This window comes from Lagenorhynchus albirostris, chromosome 10 (genome assembly GCF_949774975.1).
Source record: "Lagenorhynchus albirostris chromosome 10, mLagAlb1.1, whole genome shotgun sequence".
In the NCBI taxonomy this organism is placed as follows: domain Eukaryota; kingdom Metazoa; phylum Chordata; class Mammalia; order Artiodactyla; family Delphinidae; genus Lagenorhynchus; species Lagenorhynchus albirostris.
This window is the reverse complement of record NC_083104.1, coordinates 83,813,700-83,834,248: the sequence shown is the minus strand read 5'-3', so window position 1 is coordinate 83,834,248 and position 20,549 is coordinate 83,813,700. Positions and strand designations below refer to the sequence as shown.

The 20,549-nt window shown below is 44.2% G+C and overlaps 6 protein-coding genes across 6 annotated transcripts; 1 reads left to right on the top strand and 5 right to left on the bottom strand.

The window, feature by feature from the left end:
• Positions 1-92: 92 nt before the first annotated feature.
• On the bottom strand, positions 93-1,427 carry LOC132527634 (histone H4). Its single transcript, XM_060163538.1, has one exon. It carries the CDS (start codon positions 1,419-1,421, stop codon positions 1,110-1,112), a length of 312 nt encoding a protein of 103 aa, XP_060019521.1. The 5' UTR covers positions 1,422-1,427; the 3' UTR covers positions 93-1,109.
• Positions 1,428-5,660: 4,233 nt separating this feature from the next.
• LOC132527623 (histone H2A type 1-D-like) lies at positions 5,661-13,470 on the top strand. The gene is made up of 2 exons (XM_060163527.1): positions 5,661-5,682; positions 13,130-13,470. Exons 1-2 carry the CDS (start codon positions 5,661-5,663, stop codon positions 13,468-13,470), a joined length of 363 nt encoding a protein of 120 aa, XP_060019510.1.
• On the bottom strand, positions 5,827-6,450 carry LOC132527596 (histone H3.1). Its single transcript, XM_060163497.1, has one exon. The coding sequence runs from the start codon at positions 6,235-6,237 to the stop codon at positions 5,827-5,829; it is 411 nt and encodes a 136-aa protein (XP_060019480.1). The 5' UTR covers positions 6,238-6,450.
• On the bottom strand, positions 7,423-7,847 carry LOC132527601 (histone H2A type 1-B). Its single transcript, XM_060163503.1, has one exon. The coding sequence runs from the start codon at positions 7,813-7,815 to the stop codon at positions 7,423-7,425; it is 393 nt and encodes a 130-aa protein (XP_060019486.1). The 5' UTR covers positions 7,816-7,847.
• Positions 12,110-12,747, bottom strand: LOC132527598 (histone H2B type 1-B-like). The gene is made up of 2 exons (XM_060163499.1): positions 12,371-12,747; positions 12,110-12,243 (listed from the first exon to the last, which is right to left on the bottom strand). The coding sequence occupies exons 1-2, from the start codon at positions 12,745-12,747 to the stop codon at positions 12,222-12,224; spliced, it is 399 nt and encodes a 132-aa protein (XP_060019482.1). The 3' UTR covers positions 12,110-12,221.
• A 5,089-nt stretch (positions 13,471-18,559) lies between the features above and the next one.
• H1-2 (H1.2 linker histone, cluster member) lies at positions 18,560-20,343 on the bottom strand. Its single transcript, XM_060163490.1, has one exon. The coding sequence runs from the start codon at positions 20,303-20,305 to the stop codon at positions 19,664-19,666; it is 642 nt and encodes a 213-aa protein (XP_060019473.1). The 5' UTR covers positions 20,306-20,343; the 3' UTR covers positions 18,560-19,663.
• Positions 20,344-20,549: the final 206 nt, after the last annotated feature.

The window sequence follows — 20,549 nt, the reverse complement described above, 5'->3', positions numbered from 1 at the left end:
TTATCAATTTGAGGACATACTTTAAAAAACCTTTTATAATAACCATATTGTCATGTTTGAAAGTTTCATTAACAAAATACAGTTTACTGCAGACAGAGGAAAGAGATGAGCTGGAAGGAAGGTGAAGGTGCAAGAGAGCCACTTAACCACAAAGGAGGGAGCTTCTCCCTTACAAGCTCAAAGGCCCTGACAGAGGCCTAGGGGTTCAGAACAGACACCCTTAGTCTAGTAAACGGGAATTTACAAACTCTGCTTAGCTAGAGGCTTAGGGAGGGCCCCCAGCCTGAGGATGAAAATCAGCAATGCCGAGGCATTTTTAAACCCGAGATCACTGGCTTTACGGGGGGTGACGACACTCAGCATGATGCCTGGCTCAAAGTCTAGAGGTACCTGAGGCCAAGGTCTGGGGCGCGACGCAGCGGAGGACGGGGAGGTGCTGGGAATGGAGAGATCATAGAAGGCAGATCTTTCCTGACATTGCTAAAGGCAAATACACTAGGAACTACCAGCTGGCGTCTTGCTCACAATGTATTTTAATTGATCCGGCTTCTGACTTCTTGTGAGCGAAGCAGCACCCTCGCAGGTTCTGGCAATTTGTACAAATATCTACTGGTCCCTCCCAGGACCAAAAAAAAGATCGGCGGCGGGCGATTCAGTAATGCCCGCTTCCCAAGAAACTGCCTCCTCGACGAAACTCCGGCTGGCAGTTGTCGCTCCTTTTACAGACGATGTGGGGTAGGCAGGATCCCTCCCACTAGAAAAAGCCGGGAACGCCGGGCCATAAGTCCTTCATTGCGGTTACCGAGACTTTCAAACCCCTCTCATTAGCTTTCCTTAGTCCAGTGTTAGCCCCACCCACAAGCGAGCACTTGCGGCCTGATTAGGCGAAGGTACCCCTACTCTTAGCAGGTGCCCAAAGATTGGCTGATGGAGACCGGCAGTGAAAGCGAACAGTTTGGCCTGTAGATAAGGCCACGTTAGCCTTAAAACAGAACCACTTTTTTTTCCAACAGATACGTTTTGAACACGGAAGTCGCGTACAGCTCTTCCTGAGCGGAGGTGGGCGGCCCTGAAAAGGGCCTTTAAAAAAAAATGTATAGAATGAGCCTTTAGCCGCCGAAGCCGTAGAGAGTGCGTCCCTGGCGCTTGAGCGCGTAGACCACGTCCATGGCGGTGACAGTCTTGCGCTTGGCGTGCTCGGTGTAGGTGACGGCGTCCCGGATCACGTTCTCCAGGAATACCTTCAACACCCCGCGGGTCTCTTCGTAGATGAGGCCGGAGATGCGCTTCACACCGCCACGCCGAGCCAGGCGACGGATAGCTGGTTTGGTAATGCCCTGGATGTTGTCGCGCAGAACCTTGCGGTGGCGTTTAGCGCCTCCCTTACCCAGACCCTTGCCGCCTTTGCCGCGTCCAGACATGATTGTCGAAATTCTCGCAAACGTACAGGATGCAACAGGTTACTGCTTGGTCAAGAGTAATTATAAGCTAGAGTCGGACCTCGTTGAGAACTGAAAGCGCAGGCGGGAAAAGAGGCACTGACAGCGCCCCTTTGGCTCCGCCCCTCTCGGCAGTGATCCAATGACTGTAGGAGAGAGAAGCTAGTAAAGAGGTTCACTTTTAAACTCTGGATTGTTTTGCTCCCTTTGCTCTGCATCTAAGGCTGTTTATTTCTTCGGCTGAGAATTCTAGTGGAGGCTTATACAGTATTTTATGGCAAATACTGTACTTTCTCATTCAGGAGGAAGTGATTGTTAGTTGCTAAGGGTAGCAGAATATGACTCCCCATTCCCCCGCTCCCATATGCTTCTTTGGCAGAAGGAGTATTTTTGAGCTGATTATTTTTTTAAAAACACCATACACAAAAACATTTCTAAAAACAGAGTAGAATTTACTCTTTTGTGAGGGACATTTACATTTATAAAGGGAATTTTAAATTGTGTCTTTTTCTCTGTACCAGGAAGAGAAGGATGACTAAATCACCAGAGAATCTCATCAATGAGGAGGCACTAGAATTAATTCTGTATAACAACCTTACCCTCGTTGTTCCTTTTCCTGGTAACCTCTCATAACTGGCTCCCACCCACTTCTTAGCCGAAGATGGTATTTAAGGTGGTGGCTTGGATCAGTATTGGGAGTTTACTCAGTTTTTCTAGGTATTTCTCAAGCCTACGTGAGGTATACATGTTATTAAGCTTCTGTTTGCTTTTCTTTTGTTAATCTACCTTTTATACAGTGGTTCTCAGCCAAGAACTTAGAAGGGTAGAAGGAAAGTTATTTTCCCTCCCTTATAGCTATGTTGATTATTTTGAGCTGTAGCAGAACAGCAAATGCAGAGGGAAGATTTCTCTGAACTCCCATTATCTGCCTAAAGACAGATCCTCCAAAAGGAACTCAATTGTCATAAATCCCTTCCCAAGGAGTTTCATTAACTAGGGAAGAGTGACACTTATCTGAGGAAAGGACACTAAAAATTGACACCACACGCAGACAAACCTTGGCACAAACTATTGTCCACAAAAATTGTCAATCTAAGAAAGAAATAGACGATTTTATTAGAGCCAACCTGAGGATTATAACCTGGGAGACAGTCTTCCAGAAAACTCTGAGGACCGTTCTGCTTGTCAGAGGTCAAAGCACAGTTATATAAGTTTTTGAGACAAAGAATCGTATATCAAAGTTACATGTTGAGTCTACATAGTCCAGACCTTCGTGAGTAGTGGGGCATCACAATCCCTTACAGGATTGAGAAAGGAATGTTATCCCCTAAGGAGTTACCTTGCTGGAACCAGGAGAAAATTGCTCTTTTCAATGAAGCAGGCATTCCTGTGTCTTCTAAGGAAGTCTGGTCAATCTGTAATGTGCACATTGCACACTAAAGAGGGGTAGTGGCCCAAATGAGCAGAGAGAAAATTTTATGTTTAGAAATTTTCTTGTCCTGCCTTAAACATAATTTTATTTTATCCTGTCATACCTCTCCCATCTATTCTTCTAAGGGCCCAATCATCTTTCCTAAAAATTATTTACTCTCCCCTAAGAGGCCTACATACATACCACCCCCAACCCCTCTTCCCTATTAAGATGGTGTTTAAGTCTGAATTTTAAGCCACCTTGAGGAGTTACTCATTATTCCCTGGGTATCTCCCACATATACATGAGGGCTTCTGTTTTGTTTTTCTCTTGTTAATCTGTTTTTATTTCAGGGGTCTCATAGAGGGAAAATTATTTTTCCTTCCCTACAGCTGTGTGACCTTTAACCTTGCCTTTGTTTTCTTTATCTGTAAAACTGGGTAATGATAACACTGATGGAACTCTAGTGAAGATTTAATTTAGCTATTGTAAGCAAAGCATTGGAACAGAGATTGGCCCATGAAGTCCTATATAAATGTGACTTGTTTTCAGGTGGTATTATTTCTTAAAGAATCTTCCTGGACTTGAGATATTGCCCTGAGGTCTCATCTTTACTCCTAACACAGTATCAATCACACAAATATGCATTTACTCATGAGGATTGTTTTTTTAAAATCACAGCATCTAATAAAGCACAAAGTATCACAGCATTGTTTTGTTTTTCATACGACATGTTAAACATGGTGGGTCCAAATATGTTCCTTTGGGCCCTCTCCCAAGGTGCACTGACAATCTCAGGCTTCTAGCTTTCCTGCAGCCGAGCCTGGGGTGCTGTTCAAATCTCCATACCAGTTTCCCACTGTTGTGTTAAATCTCTTGAAAACACTCATTGAGCAGTAACTCATTTCTACTGGGACAACTGGAAAGGCTACTACTAAATTTTTAAGTCTGAAAAATTTACCCTGACCTTGACTTCCTCCTCCTTTCCTTTGAGAGACTTTATAACAAATCAAAACTCATTCTAGACTCCAACAGCATTAGCTGTAAACTTCAACCTGTGGTGTAACATCACTCTGTGGGCCTGGGTAAGAAAAACCCTTTCTGACTGAAGACCTTGCAGCAGCCATTTAAAAGATACGATCTGTACAGTAAACACCCCCTTTTGTCTTCAGCCTGACCTTAGTCACTCCCCTAATATAAAATAATAGATGCTTAATGCAATGATATTAAAATGCTGGCACCATCCCCCTGCTCAAAGTGTTCAGTAAATTTTCTTTCACAAATTTGATTTTCTTCCACGTTTGATTTTTAAATGTCTGAATTTTATTTCTAAACTGAGCAGAATCTATGCAAGTAAGTAATGCCAAGTAAAAAGGAAATTTAGAAGCTAAAGTTTGTCTTTATTTCAAATTTTGAAAAATCCCAGAGTATGGGAGAAAATGATACACAGTTCAGGAAAATTAATAGCATTTATATGATGCTATGTGTCCCAAACTTGATGCATATTATTCTAATAACAACCCTACGAAGTGGGTAGTGTTACCCCCATTTTTCTGATGATGGGGAAATTGATTTGTCTAAGATGACACATTAAGTAGTAAAGCTGGGATATGAACCCGGGTAAGCTAGCATCCAGATGCTGCCAGCTTGCAGAGTATACCCTAGAAAAATCAACAAGGTTATGAATTGTAAGACTGTGTTAACCTTTTTTTTCCCTAGATACTGCACAGTTGTTCTGTTGAGGGGCTCAAGTAAATGAAGACTTAAAGCCAAATCCATGTTCCTTGGCTGGGGAGGGGAAGGATCAGCCAGTCCCAGCCATTGTCCCCTGCCTATCTGATCCTCAGACAGCAATGGGCACTTTTACTTTTTAAAAGCTATCCTATCAGGCCCTGTAAGTAAAACTTTTTTCCCAAGATACATAAAATATTAAAGGAAAAAGTCAAACAGTGTACATAAGAGCCAGCACAGCAATAAACAAGAAAAACCAAGATACCTGGACTTCAGCAGGGGCCAAAAGCTGGGGGCAAAATCACCTTGGTTTAAGCCAAGGGCATTGGTGCCTCTGACAGACCTCTTATACGGGTAACAAAGGTCTGTGCCAGGCAGAGGCTTATACTAGTCTGGAAAAAATAAAATGTTAAAATAAAACAATATACACAGAGAGAAATATCTTTGTCATTAAAAAACATTATTTTGTAAACCAAAAGTTTTTATTGAAACCCTGAAATGTAAATAAATCCAAGTGAACAACACAACACCCATTACTGTGTATTTTGTGGGTTTTGTTTTAGGTGGGAGTTGGGCAAATTATTTTAGCAAGGTGAATCAATTCTCATCTCAGAGGTAGGCAGACTACTAGGAATAGGGTATGGAAAAAACAAGCAAAGCCTTCAGAATTGGTGGTTGTCATGTTTTTCAGCATTCTGTATTTTAGTTTGTAAAATATAATCAAAAGCTACACAATAAGGTTATTTTTCTTCTCACATTTGGTCACTATCCCATGTGTCACTTTTCACCCAGTGCTGAATCCCCAAACCGAAAAAACGTAAAAGCAAGATCACTGAGTCAAGCTAAAGTCCTATATTTGAGTAACAACTACAGCAAAGAACTGTGAAAAAATTATACAGCATAGCATACTATGGTACATAGCCCTAGAAAAGACAAAAGCAATGTGAGATAAAGCAATACAATCAACTGGACTATTTACAAATAGGGCTATGATTAAATAAGGTTTGATAAACTATGCTTGGATGGCTACCTGTTAAGAAAATATGGTTTAGACCCTCGCCTCACTTACAACTCCAGGAATGTCTGGCTGCGGCGGAAGGGGTTGGGACGGGAAGAATGCTACCCTAACACACCCTTAAGGGGATTGATTTTACTTCCTTACGGTACAGCTCTTCAAGATGAAGTTGTAGGTGGCTCTGAAAAGAGCCTTTGGGTCTAAGATTAGCACTTAATGGAAAAACAAGTTTACGCCCTTTCACCACGGATGCGGCGGGCAAGCTGGATGTCCTTGGGCATGATAGTGACGCGCTTGGCGTGGATGGCACACAGGTTGGTGTCCTCGAAGAGCCCCACCAGGTAGGCCTCGCACGCCTCCTGCAGCGCCATCACGGCCGAGCTCTGGAAGCGCAGGTCGGTCTTGAAGTCCTGCGCGATCTCGCGCACCAGGCGCTGGAACGGCAGCTTGCGGATCAGCAGCTCCGTGGACTTCTGGTAGCGGCGGATCTCGCGCAGGGCCACCGTGCCGGGCCGGTAGCGGTGCGGCTTCTTCACGCCGCCCGTGGCCGGCGCGCTCTTGCGGGCCGCCTTGGTGGCCAGCTGCTTGCGCGGCGCCTTGCCGCCGGTGGACTTACGAGCGGTTTGCTTGGTGCGAGCCATGACAAAACCCCACGATGGGTGTTCTCCCAAATGCCAGGGAAAAGCACTCAGCCGTCCTTCTTTTATACAGCCAGGCCACCAACTATTGGACCCAAGAACATTCGAAAGTACCCGCGCCCTCCTCTGATTGGTCCATTTCTGTGCCTGGCCCCGGAAGAATTAAGAGCTGCTTTCGGGTTGGTGAATGAATCTTAAACCCTGCCCTTTAACAATAGCGACTCCGACGCCCTGACGTCATTTTATTACGCTTTCGCTTCCAAAACGTACAGCAAAATTACACAAAGCAACGCGGGCACCGCCAACGGATTGATTTTTTGTGTAATATTTTTTTTTTCCGGTACGCGGGCTTCTCACTGTTGTGGCCGCTCCCGTTGCGGAGCACAGGCTCCGGACGCGCAGGCTCAGCGCCCATGGCTCACGGGCCCAGCCGCTCCGCGGCATGTGGGATCTTCCCGGACCGGGGCACGCACCCGTGTCCCCTGCATCGGCAGGCAGACTCTCAACCACTGCGCCACCAGGGAAACCCTTTTTCTTTTTTTTTAAGTACAACCACCAAAGATACTTTGGAAGTGCTTAGAAAAATTAGATGGGCTGCCATCTAAAATGATACTCAGATTTTCCTGAGTCTGGCACAAACATTGTGCAGTCAGGAAGATGTTTCTGACACGAGGGCGAAGTACCAAGGATCTAGTAATTTACTCAATCCCTTCAGGAAATGTGTAATGTTTTTATAAAGTTGACTAGATGCAGAGGTTTTGGGTGTTCCTTTAAGTCAACAAAAAATGTTGAAGGTTAACTTTAAATACAGTGCTTTTCACTATACTGAAAGTGAGTATACTTTCCTCACTCCAGTGCGAAAAACTTTACAAAAGTCACCGCTGGAACAAAGAGGAAAGTAGTTTGACTATAAATTGATTCACCTGTAGTTAATCCGGTCAATTTAAACTCGTGCGGCTTTCCTCACAGTCATTTCGCACATACTCTTTACTGACTTCCCTCGGGACACTCACTTATGAGCTGTGATTTTTCACCTGATGTCACAACCCTCATATGGGCAGAACTGAAAAGCACGACAGCTCTTTAAACGAAAAAGGTGGGTGGCTCTGATAAGAGCCTTTGTAAGTTGCCTTTTTTTTTCTTTTGGATAATGGATAACAAAATTGCCGTGCAAAAGTAATAAACACTTTACTTGCCCTTGGCCTTGTGGTGGCTCTCAGTCTTCTTGGGGAGCAGTACCGCCTGGATGTTGGGCAGGACACCGCCCTGAGCGATGGTCACGCGCCCCAGCAACTTGTTAAGCTCCTCGTCGTTGCGGATGGCCAGCTGCAGGTGGCGCGGAATGATGCGCGTCTTCTTGTTATCGCGGGCCGCGTTGCCCGCCAGCTCCAGGATCTCAGCCGTTAGGTACTCCAGCACCGCCGCCAGGTACACCGGCGCCCCGGCACCGACACGCTCAGAGTAGTTACCCTTGCGGAGCAGGCGGTGCACCCGGCCTACGGGGAACTGGAGCCCAGCTCGCGAGGAGCGGGTCTTAGCCTTAGCACGAGCCTTGCCACCCTGTTTACCACGACCAGACATAACTATCAGACCACAACTCAAAAACCTTCAAAATAAAAAGCAAACAATAAACAACACAGCGGCGAGAGCAATATTTATATTAACCAGAGGTAGGCTTGTGCTATTGTCCCATTGGCTACTATTTAAGAACCAATAGGAAATCAGAACCTGCATCCTTCATTTGCATACAAGACTTCCGTCTAGTGTGAGTTTTCTGTTTGCTCCAATCTCATACAGTCTGGTGGGCTTTTAATACTGTTAATAATGGAGTCTATTTGGTTTTTTCAAAGCACTGTTCTTAAATGCAATCAGAAGCAGGAGTGATTATTCTTATTGTTCTGACTTTTTGCTATTGAAATTGTGACTCATGATTTTTGGAAAAGAATAAACGCAGCACAATTTAGAAACAATATTTAAGAGGTAGGTACTTCTATGCCCAGTGTTACTTTAACTCTTCTAACTCTTTAACTCTTTTGACAGGAAAGAGGGAGAAGAGGAAACAAAAAATTTTTTGTCCCGGCCCAAGTCTTAAATTATCTGAACAATGAAAACTGAAGGCAAGCACTGGATGATCCAGCAAGTCTTCCGTTTCATTCACAGCTTACCTATGAAGCCTTCCAGGGTCACCTGGGAGGTATGTAGAGTGAGTACTGTCCTCATTTTAGAGATTGCGAAACTGAGAGAGACCCAGTTTGTTTGCCTTTGCCAAGGTTAATGGGACCACGGACAACAAAATCCTGTCTGAAAAACTTTGTCGTCGTTCCCCAGTGCCACTCTCAACCTTCCTACCCTCCCTCTTTTCTCACTTGGCTGCCACACACAGGATTCTAATTACTTTAGAAAACTCCTCCATCATTCTCCATATCGTACTGAACTTCTTGCAGTTAGAGTGAAAATTTTGCAGCACATAAGGACTCCTAAGAATGAGAGAACAAACACCCTACAGCACATAAATACTCAAAATGAGATTACAGTATACTACTATAAAACACTATATTAATATTACTACAGGGTGTTTGGTCTTACGCTCTCATGTTGAGGAACATAAAATTAAGATAAATTACCGAGGGAGATCTTGCCCTTTTTTTTTTTAATGGTCCATGAAATAGAAATAGATGGGGCCCAGATGGAGGCGGATTACTATTACAGGAATTTTTGAGGACTCCAGCTTAAAAGTCTACTAACTAACAGGATGGTAAAAGGAACAAGAGCCTGGGTGTGAGAAAATTACTTCTAAACCAACTCGGTCAGAGAACTATATTTTGATCCAGGCAACCAAGCAGGAGAGTAAAGATGCTCATTTCCTGTTTCTTTTTTACCTTCTCTCAAGTCTTTTGACTCCTATGACGTTTTCTCTTAACAATATTCACTTCCTTTTTATTATTTATTATTATCTTCACCATGGACAACAGCAGTATACATCAACACTGGCTCAGTGTCTGAAATGTTTCAAAACCTGTGATGCAGATGTAAAAAGGTATCTCAGATGCTGCCTTGAAGACTTCATACTCTCTTTTGAAAAGGGCAGGGGGCGGGGAGCTGGGGGGGTTGTATACCTGAAGTTTAAATAGTACAGCATTTTTTGCATCCAAAACTGAAGGTTTTAAGCAATAAATATTATAAGAGCACATGGAGAAGAGTAATCACTGTGAATTAGAAGCGTTAACAACTCGAAAGAGATGTACATTTAGCATTTATTCAACATAAATACATAGTGCCAGAGTGTTCTAGGTGATGGCATGGTGTGCCCTTGGGGTCGCTGGGGAGGAAGAAATTTTCCTCTACCCTTCTAGGTTCTTCTGGCTGGTCTAAGAATTAAATTGACATGAGACAGATTAACAGGAAAAAATTAAATTTCATTTCATTTGTGGGTCGGACACAGTAAGAAAAATGAGACCCAAGGACAAGTTAGGCAGTTGAGGCTTATGCCATCTGAGAGAAGAGGTTACGGGCTTGGGACTTCAAAGGGTAGGAAGGCAATTCACAGGACGATGAAAAAAAGAAAATGTTTTGTGAACAAATGTTTGCTGGGCCAAACAGAAACAATGGCACCCAGAAAAAAATTTTAATGAACAGTCTTTGCTAGGTTCCCCCCTGTCTGCACACCTCGTTCAAATTATACTGTAGTTATCTAGGTGAGACCTGCCTTCCTGGAACAGGTTCTCTATCTAAAATTCTTTTAGGCATTTAGGGGGAAGGTCAGAGTTTCTTCTTGCATCTTTTGGGCCTTGATTGCTTTCAGCTCTAAATTCTCTGCATGCCAAAGTGGCACATCTTGGGAAGGCCTGCCCTGAAACCCATCACTGCCATATCAGTTTAATTATTACACCAACCGAAGAAAATTGTTCCCCCTCCTACAGAGGCCACATGGGGATCCTGGACTTCCACCCCCTACCCAGCAATAATGAGGCACCTCTTCCCTGTCAATGTCAAACAGGCTGAGCAAGAAACTTGGATGCCACTCCCACCTGACAATGAGGCAGTGCCCCTCCTTCTACCCCAGGCGGGAAGGGGGCCGGGAAGGGGGGGGAGATCTCTTAAAACCATAAATTTAAATAAGATCTAGAGTCTCATAACAATACCCAAAATGCCCAGGATAAGTTTATTTTAAAAAAAGATCACTGTCATACCAAAGTCTCCATTTGAGTGAATAAAGATAATCAACATATATTAAGACCAAGAGACACATATGTTAGAATTCTCCAACTAGGATTCTAAACCAGCCATCATAAAAACACTTAAATGAGCAAGTTGGTGCCTCATCAGAATCAGCTGGGGAGATGTATGAATTTTATTTCTGGCTTCTCACGATTCCCCACATAGTTTTGGAGTCTAGCCCTGAGTCCAGGAATCTGATTTTTAATTTCCTTTTTGCTTATTAAAGATCAGCCAGGTATCAGTATAGATGTCAAAAGGGCCTAGCTTTGAGTTTAGGGGACCCAGGTTTTGGTTCGGGCTTCTTATTTAAGGGTATAGTTTTAGGTAAAATATCAACTATTAGGAAGAAGCGGGAGAGAGGAGAGAAGAAAGATAGAAGCAAGCAAGTAGGCAAATATTATGAAAGACAAGATGGGGAAAAAAATAATTCTTATCTCAGGAGATCATTTTGAAGAGGCTGAGATATTATTTCCCAGATCTCACTCCTCCAGGGAGTGATTCTTAAATTGCAGCTTGAGTTCAATATTTTTTTTTACGGGGTGGGGGGGGGGTAGTTATAATCTAAAAAGCAAAAATTTTAATTTCTAAGAAAAGCTTCTCTTTCACAACTATGTTTTCTGTACGCTGAGATAAATGCTTCTCATATAGCGGTCAGCTGATTTGTGTGGGAGCTGGGAAAAGATCATTTAAATTTAAATTTTCTTTTAAAAGTGGTCCTTTTTGAGAAATTCTACTTCAAGTTTTACTTCTTCATCCAGACACACTGTTGTATGTCACCTACATACGGTGCTCATAAACCGAAGGAAAAGACTTTTCCCAACCTTTTTAATAGGCAGTCAACTGCTGCCCCTTTTCCCGGCTTTTTCCCCTCCCCCAGCCCCAGGCCTAGCCCAGCCGTAACTGACTCCTTTTCCTCAACCAAGGCCCTTCCTATCGGGATTACTTTTGGAGTCGCGGGTATTTTGAAAAAGGTTTCCAAGAAAAATCAGCACATTTTCCTCTCCAACTGGGGCCCTCCCGGTCTGCGACGAGGTGACACCAGATGGGGAGGGCGGGAAATTCAAATCATTTGTCCCTCCTCGAGCTGGAGTGCCACCCTTTCAAGCTCTTCTAGTGGCATCCCTGAACGCTAAGTGACCAAGAAACGGGAGCCCAGATTTCAGGAATGAAAGAAAGATTGCAACGGCTTTAGATTGGCTGTTGCCATCAGTAAACAATTCTAACGCGGAATTAGAAAATCTCACTTCAACCATGTGAAGAGAGCTTGAGGTAGTACCCTATAGAAGTGCCCACAGCTTGTTAAAGGAACAATTTTGCTTACTGTTTCTACAATCCCAGGGGAGTTCAGGCTCCCGGAGAAAATGCCACTACCTGCCCTCTGTTCCGTCGGGACCCCTCCTCTCCCCTCCCCCTCCTCCTCCCCCCACCCCGTCCCCTCCCCCTCGCCCCCTCCCCCTCGCCCCCCCGCCCCCTCACCCCCCACCCCCACCCCTGAAAAGACAGCCTGGATAATCATCTCCTCAGGGTCTCTACTCTGAAATCCCCTAACCGCTTCCTTACCAAGGAGGGACATTCCCATCACCATTAGAATTTCAGGAGGCTTTGTAGAAAGGAGTGAACACTTCCAACAGCTTAATAAGCATCTGGAAGTTTAATCCTTGGGGAAAAGATGAGTTTTTTTGGGTAATGCGACACAGTAACTCATGTGTTTTAAAGCCGATAAACCTTCCAAGTCGCTTGGGGCTCTGGCTCCAAAACTGCTTCAACTATCAGCACCACAGAAAAAAACACCTGAAAGTAAATGTAACCAGTAGAGAATTGCATTCATCATCAAAAAAACGGAAGTTTCAGCTCTTCTTTGACAAAGTGGGTGGCTCTGAAAAGAGCCTTTGGATTAAGTGCCTATACAAGCACTTACTTGGAGCTGGTGTACTTGGTAACGGCCTTAGTGCCCTCGGAAACAGCATGCTTGGCCAGCTCCCCAGGGAGCAGTAGGCGCACAGCCGTCTGGATCTCCCTAGATGTGATCGTGGAGCGCTTGTTGTAATGCGCCAAGCGCGACGCCTCACCCGCGATGCGCTCAAAGATGTCGTTGACGAACGAGTTCATGATACCCATGGCCTTGGATGAGATGCCGGTGTCTGGGTGGACCTGCTTCAAAACTTTGTATACGTAGATGGAGTAGCTCTCTTTACGACTACGCTTGCGTTTCTTCCCGTCTTTCTTCTGCGCCTTAGTGATGGTCTTCTTAGAACCCTTTTTAGGGGCCGGAGCAGATTTAGATGGCTCTGGCATAGTTCTTCCGAAGAGCTGTAGTAAACGTTAAATCGCCTTCTCCACAACTAGAACTAGTAGTGTGAAGAGTTCAGAACCCATATATTTATAGTCGTTCAACGCAAATGAACAATCAAGAGGTCTCACTTTTGATTGGATAAGAGTAGTACAGGTTCACTAAGGGCGGGAGGGGCGTGGTTTATGCAAATAAAGGATACACAATTTGTTTTTCTATTGGATAGAAAAACAGCACACTTTTGACCAATCGGATAGCTTGCTGGGGCATCCCTGTACTGTCTGTAAAATGATTTGTTCATATGTCATCCAGCGTTTATTCCTTTTGCTCACAATGTTTGTTGTTAAATTGTAGAAGGTAATTACGTCTGGCCGTGGTGAATAGTAGGCAAGATTCGAGCTAAAGCTAAAACTCGATCTTCTCCAGCTGGTTTGCAGTTCCCAGTAGGCCGCGTACACTGGTTGCTCCGTAAGGGCAACTACTCCAAACGGGTCGGTGTCGGGGCCCCCGTGTACCTGACGGCCGAGATTTTGGAGCTGGCGGGCAGCCCGACCCGCGACAAGACGCGGGTCATTCCGCGCCACCTGCAGCTGACTATCTATAATGAGGAGGAGTTCAACAAGCTGCTCGGTAAAGTCACCATCGCTCAGGGCGGCGTTCTGCCCAACATCCAGGCTGTGCTGCTGCCCAAGAAGACTGAGAGTCACCGCAAGACCAAGGGCAAGTAAAGCCTAGACAAAATACGAAATTCTTTTTTATAAACTGTCTAGTGGTTCTTTTCAGAGCCATCTACATTTTCATTTAAAAAGCTGGTAGCCAGGTATCTATCTCTGTTTTGTAAAAGACAAAGTGACGTCAAAACGCTGACTTCCAGGGAAACTGGTCTTCCCACAAGCATTATTTTAGTGCGTACCGGGTGAAACTTCCGTAGTCAACAAAAGCGTTTCTAAAGAGGAGGCAGAAGCATCGCTCGGGCTTGAGAATAACAAAAAGCAAAGAAATTTTCCTTTTGCCAGTAATAAACCTGTTCGGGCTTTCAAGGTTGTAAATTTAAGCAAAATCTATTTTTTTCTGACGAAAGTTTGGTTGCAGTCCAGTGTGTATCTGTCATCAATTTTACACGTGATTTTTTGAATCATCCACCCAGTGACACTGCCATGTAGTTTCACAAAAGAAAAACTCAGGGTTAGGGGAGCTGTGATGACCAGAGAAAGTGGCAGTCCTGGCGGTTCGAGATTTATTTAAACCTAACCCAGCTGTCTGGGGGAGAAAAAACAATTGTACTCAGTTTAGTGTGTGGACCAGCTGTATTGACAACCCGCGAGCGTGTCAATATTGACACGCTGAGAATATTGAGAATATCAGGGGAACTCATCAACTGAATCGGAAGTTAACATGGTCCTTAAGTGTCTCGTTATGCACGCTGTAGTTGGCGGCAGGATGAAATAGAACGTAGGAAATTTCCTTCAGATCCCAGAGGCAAAAAAGGCACCGGGAATGGGTGGTAAAGTGATTCATCCAATCAGATTCTCTAGTAATTAATTCTCCTTCCCGGGTCACCTTTCAGCCAATGGTTTTATCGCGCGGTACTTTTGAAAAACTACAAGACCAATCAGAATGCTTCTAACTATATTTAAAGACAACTGCCTAAGCCTGCAACAGGCCTGTGGGTGTGTGGTCAATCGCTCGTCATGGCTCGCACTAAGCAGACCGCTCGCAAGTCCACCGGCGGCAAGGCTCCACGCAAGCAGCTGGCCACCAAGGCGGCCCGCAAGAGCGCGCCGGCCACGGGCGGCGTGAAGAAGCCGCACCGCTACCGGCCCGGCACGGTGGCCCTGCGCGAGATCCGCCGCTACCAGAAGTCCACGGAGCTGCTGATCCGCAAGCTGCCGTTCCAGCGCCTGGTGCGCGAGATCGCGCAGGACTTCAAGACCGACCTGCGCTTCCAGAGCTCGGCCGTGATGGCGCTGCAGGAGGCGTGCGAGGCCTACCTGGTGGGGCTCTTCGAGGACACCAACCTGTGTGCCATCCACGCCAAGCGCGTCACCATCATGCCCAAGGACATCCAGCTCGCCCGTCGCATCCGCGGAGAGAGAGCCTAAAGAAAGTTATCTTCCTAATTGAAAAAAGGCTCTTTTAAGAGCCACCCACAATTTTACTTAAAGGCGGTTGTGACATGATTGCTGAGGCGTTAGAAATCACTAATGGTGGAAAGCGTATAGTAAAAACTCAAGTAAGGGACTTCAGTATACATAAAACCAAAGTAAGAGTTTTATTTATTCGGGTTAGAGTTATTCAGGGAATTATCTCTCATAATTAAAATACTGTCTTCAGGTCAGTTGGTCTACCCAAACTGGAATTGTAGCTCAGGCAATAGGAACTGGCCTCAGTACTCACCAGCAGAGATCCACTAAATTTATGTAACCTTTAAGATTTGCCTATGCATCTGAAAATCAAGGGGGTTTGAGATACTGAAGGGTACCAACTGTAGAGCTTTTTTTACTCATGCCTCCTTGTAATACAAAGAACATTTACTTAAATGTTAATTTTTTTTAAAAAGTTTCCACATATTGATGCACAATGTAACTGATGGAGCAGATGATTTTCTGAGGCTTAACGCTTACACAACGCGGTGACTTAAAACTACAAACAAAATTACAAAGTAGATACTGAATATAATGAGAACATTAACAAATTCCAATTTTACGAAAAAACAAAACCATAGCTATCACAAAATTCAGAAAAATAGCACATTAAGTTGAATACACACTGCAATGCTTTATTTTCCTATATTTTTGACAGCATACTCTGATTCCCTCTTTAAAGGAAAATTGTTTAGTAATATTTTCTATAGAGTGTAGACAGTGGGAAGAGAATTCAGTATTCCCTCTAGGGTGGTTGATCACAATTTGTTTTATTCCATTGATAACTTAGAATTTCAGCTTCAAAGCACTGTAGGTGATGTCAAGTTTTTAGGATTGTTTTCAAATTTGGAAAATCCTCTGTCAAGCTTCTTTCATATGTGAATTGTAAAATTTGGAAGAATTCTTCACAGACTAGCTTCTGGCACTATACATTTCAAATCTCAATTCTCCCCTATGCATTCACTCCCAGTGCTGGGTACATGGATATATGACATCTAGTCCCATATTTTCTTGCCATTAATCCAGGTGAGTTTATCAGTGGGCAGTAGGAGTATTCCTTGAAGCCATTCTTAGAGCAGACTGGCTAGCAACAACTGAACTATCAATATATATAAGCACATCTGCACATCACTTTATATATGTCATTAACCCCAAACAAAATATAGATGCAAGTAAATTTTCTCAAGTCCCAAATATTCTCATCAACATCCCAGCATGATCAGACAAAAGGTGAATTGTAACAGAAGATTGAATGGAAAAAAATGGTTTTTACCAGCTGTGATTAAAATCTGTCAACATTGCAATTTAAAAAAAAAGTATTCTTTAAATGAGGGCAAGTGAACATACTATACTCCCAGGGGCCCCTCCCAGGACCTTGGAAGTACAGGGTCTGACACTTGAGTTTCATTAACTTCAGGGTAAATCTGCTTCTCAGCACAGGCTATGCTTTTCCAAATTACACATGGCCTTCCTTGCCCTCCTACCACTCTGTTATACCACACCTCAGCAAGTGCCCTGTTGAGAAACACTGGTCTCGGATGACTCAGGACTCTGAGATAGAGTCAGCATAATTATAGGATCAGGTCAGCATAATTATTTCCTTGGAAACATCTAGATTCTACTCCAGAGCAAGTATTCTCTTGTGTGTTCCTTTCAGCGTTTACATAGATCTTTATTATTCAAGGCGGTAGCCAATAGCCATATGCGGCTATTGAGCGCTTGAAACACGGCTAGTCCAAATTGAGATGAGCTTAAGTGTAAAAATACATACCAAATTTCAAAGAGTTAGTATGAAAAATAGAACTTAAAATCTCCTTAATATTTTTACCTTAGATGACTTGTTGAAATATTTTTATTTTAGTGGGTTAAAATATTATTAAAATAGATTTTACTTGCTTTACTTTTCTAAAATGTGGCTACTAGAAAATTTGTGATTACTTATGTGGCTCATACATGGAGGATAATTATCCTGGCTCACTGATCAGATATTAACTCATTACGTCCTTAATGTGGCCAAGCCTCAGTAATAATGGCACCTACCTCAAGGTGCTGTGACAAGAATGTGTTTGAAAATAAATGAAGAGTGTTCAGCAATAGTGCTTGGCACCCTTGTAAATAAAATTAGTGCTCAAGAAATGCTAGCTGTCAACACTATTGCTGTTACCACTGTGCCCTATATCGTGTTCCCTTCTGAAATTCTCTAATGATGTAATCACGTCTTGTACTGGACCTGTCCCTCTCTGGCATGGATTTCAACCACAAAGTTACCTTTTACATCTCCCTCAGGCTTAGAAGAAATGATATTTAGAGCACTGCCTAGAGGAAGCAACGGGATATTTAATTTTTCAGCCATGAGAGCACTGTGTATGTACAGAAAAAAATTTTTTTTTACAATAATGCATTTACAAGGAAGCCTTTAAATTCTGCATACACTTCCAACGTACACGAACATTTCATGAATTTTCATCATTATCAGTCAGCAGTTTAGTTTATGCAGTATTCACATTCATTGCCACTTTTGGCTAATCCAGCCATGTTTGGCCAATTATTTGAGTATATTATTGCTGTTGCCAATATTATTTTATAATAATAAGTGAATACTGAAAATAATATTAATAATGTCAAAATAAAATATAGGTTTTATAAACTAAACAAAATCGTGACAAAGACCTTTTCGTTAAACTAGCTAATTTTTAGAATTGAATGAATGTCTTATTAGACCCAAGCCAGTAAACTATGTGAACAGTTGTGAGGGAATGGAACAAAATTAAAGAACACGGACAAAATTGAGGAAACATTGTTGAAGACTATCTAAAGACTAGGTAAAATTAGAGATTTTAAACAATAACTTAGCTCTCTGTGAATGAACTCTTCCTGAAGTCTTACTAAAGAATGGTTATATTTGTTTTTGAGGAATATGTTTTACTTTAAAGTAAAGGACATGTTTCAACTATGCAAATACATTTGCAGGAAACATTCAATGATAGGATCAACTGTATATAAACCCAATAAATTTACACCCCAAAGGGCATTCACAAGAGGTTTGAAGAAAAATTAGAGAATCAACTCTCTTTGCTTAGGTTGATTCCTTCCCTGCCTCTTAGAGCTGATGTGAAAATCAAGCAAATGGGTGGAACTGAAATTATTTGAAGGAGAAAGGGAACATAGAAGTACATGGTGCTATTACTATAAGCCCTATCTGTGATTATATTTGGAGTGTCTTTATTAGGTCTCCTGGTTGTTGCAACTTGACCCAACCTGAACTAAGTGGAGAGGCGCCGGTGACAGGAGTTCAGGTGGCTCAAAGAACCAGGAACTCAGGTGTCAGGAACCCAGATCTTGCAGGACTCTCTGTACACCTCTCATCTCTGCTTTTCTACACACTTTGGCTCCATTCTACTCTTTTTATCCACTAGATCTCTTGGTTTCTCCTACAAAGTGACTAAGACGAGGAATGAACTCCATGGCCACTACCACTAATGCAGGAAATAACTCAACTCACAGATTCGTCCTTGTGGCAATGGTTGAAGAACTGAGCTGCAGGTCTGCAGAAGCCCCTGACCCGGGAAATTGTCTTGAGAAATTCTCTGCCCACCAGAATAGAAATAGGACGCTGGACTTTCTCTACCCAGGAGGAATGCCATGAATATGAAAGAATCTACATATAATACTGTTAATGAAAACTAAAGCCCTTTATTAGAGACATCACCTCCCCCCTCGCTCAATACACACACAATTTCCAAAACTTAACCGATATATTTTCTCTCCTTCGCGTAGAAAATGTTGGGTGTTACAAATGTTACAAAAATGCGTTTAAAGCATCTTCAATTTTTTGATGTTAAAGTCCACCTAAAATGAGGATCCTTGACTGGCCGGCCAGGACAAAATGGCCGACTAAAAGTTGTTTTTCATGCGCTCAAATCCATCACACATTTGTTGAAAGTTACACGATGCGAGGAACAGAAACATCCCTGGTCCAGCCTTGCCCTGGGTGGGAGTCATTGCCACCGCTGTAGCAGTTTTTCAAATGTTCCTTTGCTGCCACAGCCCACAGGAATTAACAAAAGAATGCGAGGCAAGAGCGCCTGCACCCACCCTCCTCCCAGGATCGGATGATACCAACGCCCCCGAGAGCCAACAACTTGACTTTCGAAACATGGAAAATGTCCGAAATACCAGATACATTTCTGTATCAAGCGAATAGTGCTAACCCAACGGAAGGAAAACAAACATTGGAGACTAAGGATGGAGGCCGGCCACCATCCAATTAAATACAGGGTGAAAATTACGGGCTGGAGAAGTGAGCCAACCCGCGAGCAGGGCGGGACTTTTGAATGAGTTCTTAGCCCAATCGGAATATCCCGTTAAGACTAAGAAACTGGCTGGATTTCTTTGTGGTTGTATTTGCTGTCCACAGGAGTGGAGCGGGGCAGGCGGATAGCCCAAGTACGCAAGCCTCCGAACAGCGCCGCTTGTAATTGCTGACCAGGAGACTAACCAAAAGCACCGCAGAGCAAAGAGCAACCCACAGGGATGTGTCTATGCCCTGCAACCTCACAGCAGTCACCCTGCTAAGCCCTCGCTGCCCATCTTAGGGTAGCGTGAGCAGCCTTCTGCAACGACTCCTGCGCAACCTTGATTTAGATTAAAAGGCGAAAGGGGATATAGGTATACAGAAACAGCAAGTACGATAGGAGTATACAGGTCTTTTTTTTTTGAGTTAAGTGGTGGCTCTGAAAAGAGCCGTTTTGGGTTTTAGAAGCAGACGATTAACAACCTACTTCTTTTTCGGTGCAGCCTTCTTGGGCTTGGCAACCTTGGGCTTGGCGGCTTTGGTCTTCGCTGCCTTAGCTGCGCTCTTGGCGGCCTTCTTGGGTTTAGCAGCTTTAGCTTTCCTTGGGCTCTTGGCAACTTTCTTGGTCACAGTAGCTGCGGCTGGTTTCTTCGCCTTCTTCGGGGTCTTCTTGGCGGCTTTTTTCGGGGTGGCCGCACCCGTGGCTTTCTTGGGCTTCTTAGCTGCCCCAGCGGCCTTCTTGGGCTTGGCCGCACCTGCCTTCTTAGCCTTGGGCTTGGCTTCCCCAGTGGCCCCTTTCCTGTTGAGCTTAAAGGAGCCGGAAGCACCGGTGCCCTTGGTCTGCACCAGAGTGCCCTTACTCACCAGGCTCCTAAGACCCAGTTTGATGCGGCTGTTATTCTTCTCCACATCGTAGCCCGCGGCTGCCAGCGCCTTCTTGAGCGCAGCCAAAGACACACCGCTTCGCTCTTTGGAAGCGGCGACAGCCTTCGTGATGAGCTCGGACACCGGCGGCCCAGACGCCTTCCGGCGCGCCCCGGCCGGCTTCTTGGCCGTCTTTTTCTTAACCGGGGTCTTCTCCGCAGGAGGCGCGGCGGCGGGAGCGGCAGGAGCGGTCTCCGACATGCTGAGTGCTGAAGATCTAGAACTCGGGTACAAGTGGCAAGTCGCCGATGGAACTACGCTTGGGCCGGGCCGCCGTATATATAGAGCGCAGGCGCGCGCTGATTGGTGCTCCGGTCGCCCGCCTGGCTGGCAGGCTCTGAGCCGCCGCGGTGCGCCCAAGTTGTGTTTGTTCCACTTCACAAAAGGGGGAAAATATTAAAATACGCAGCACCAAATCACCCGAATTTGGTCGGGAAAGGATCCG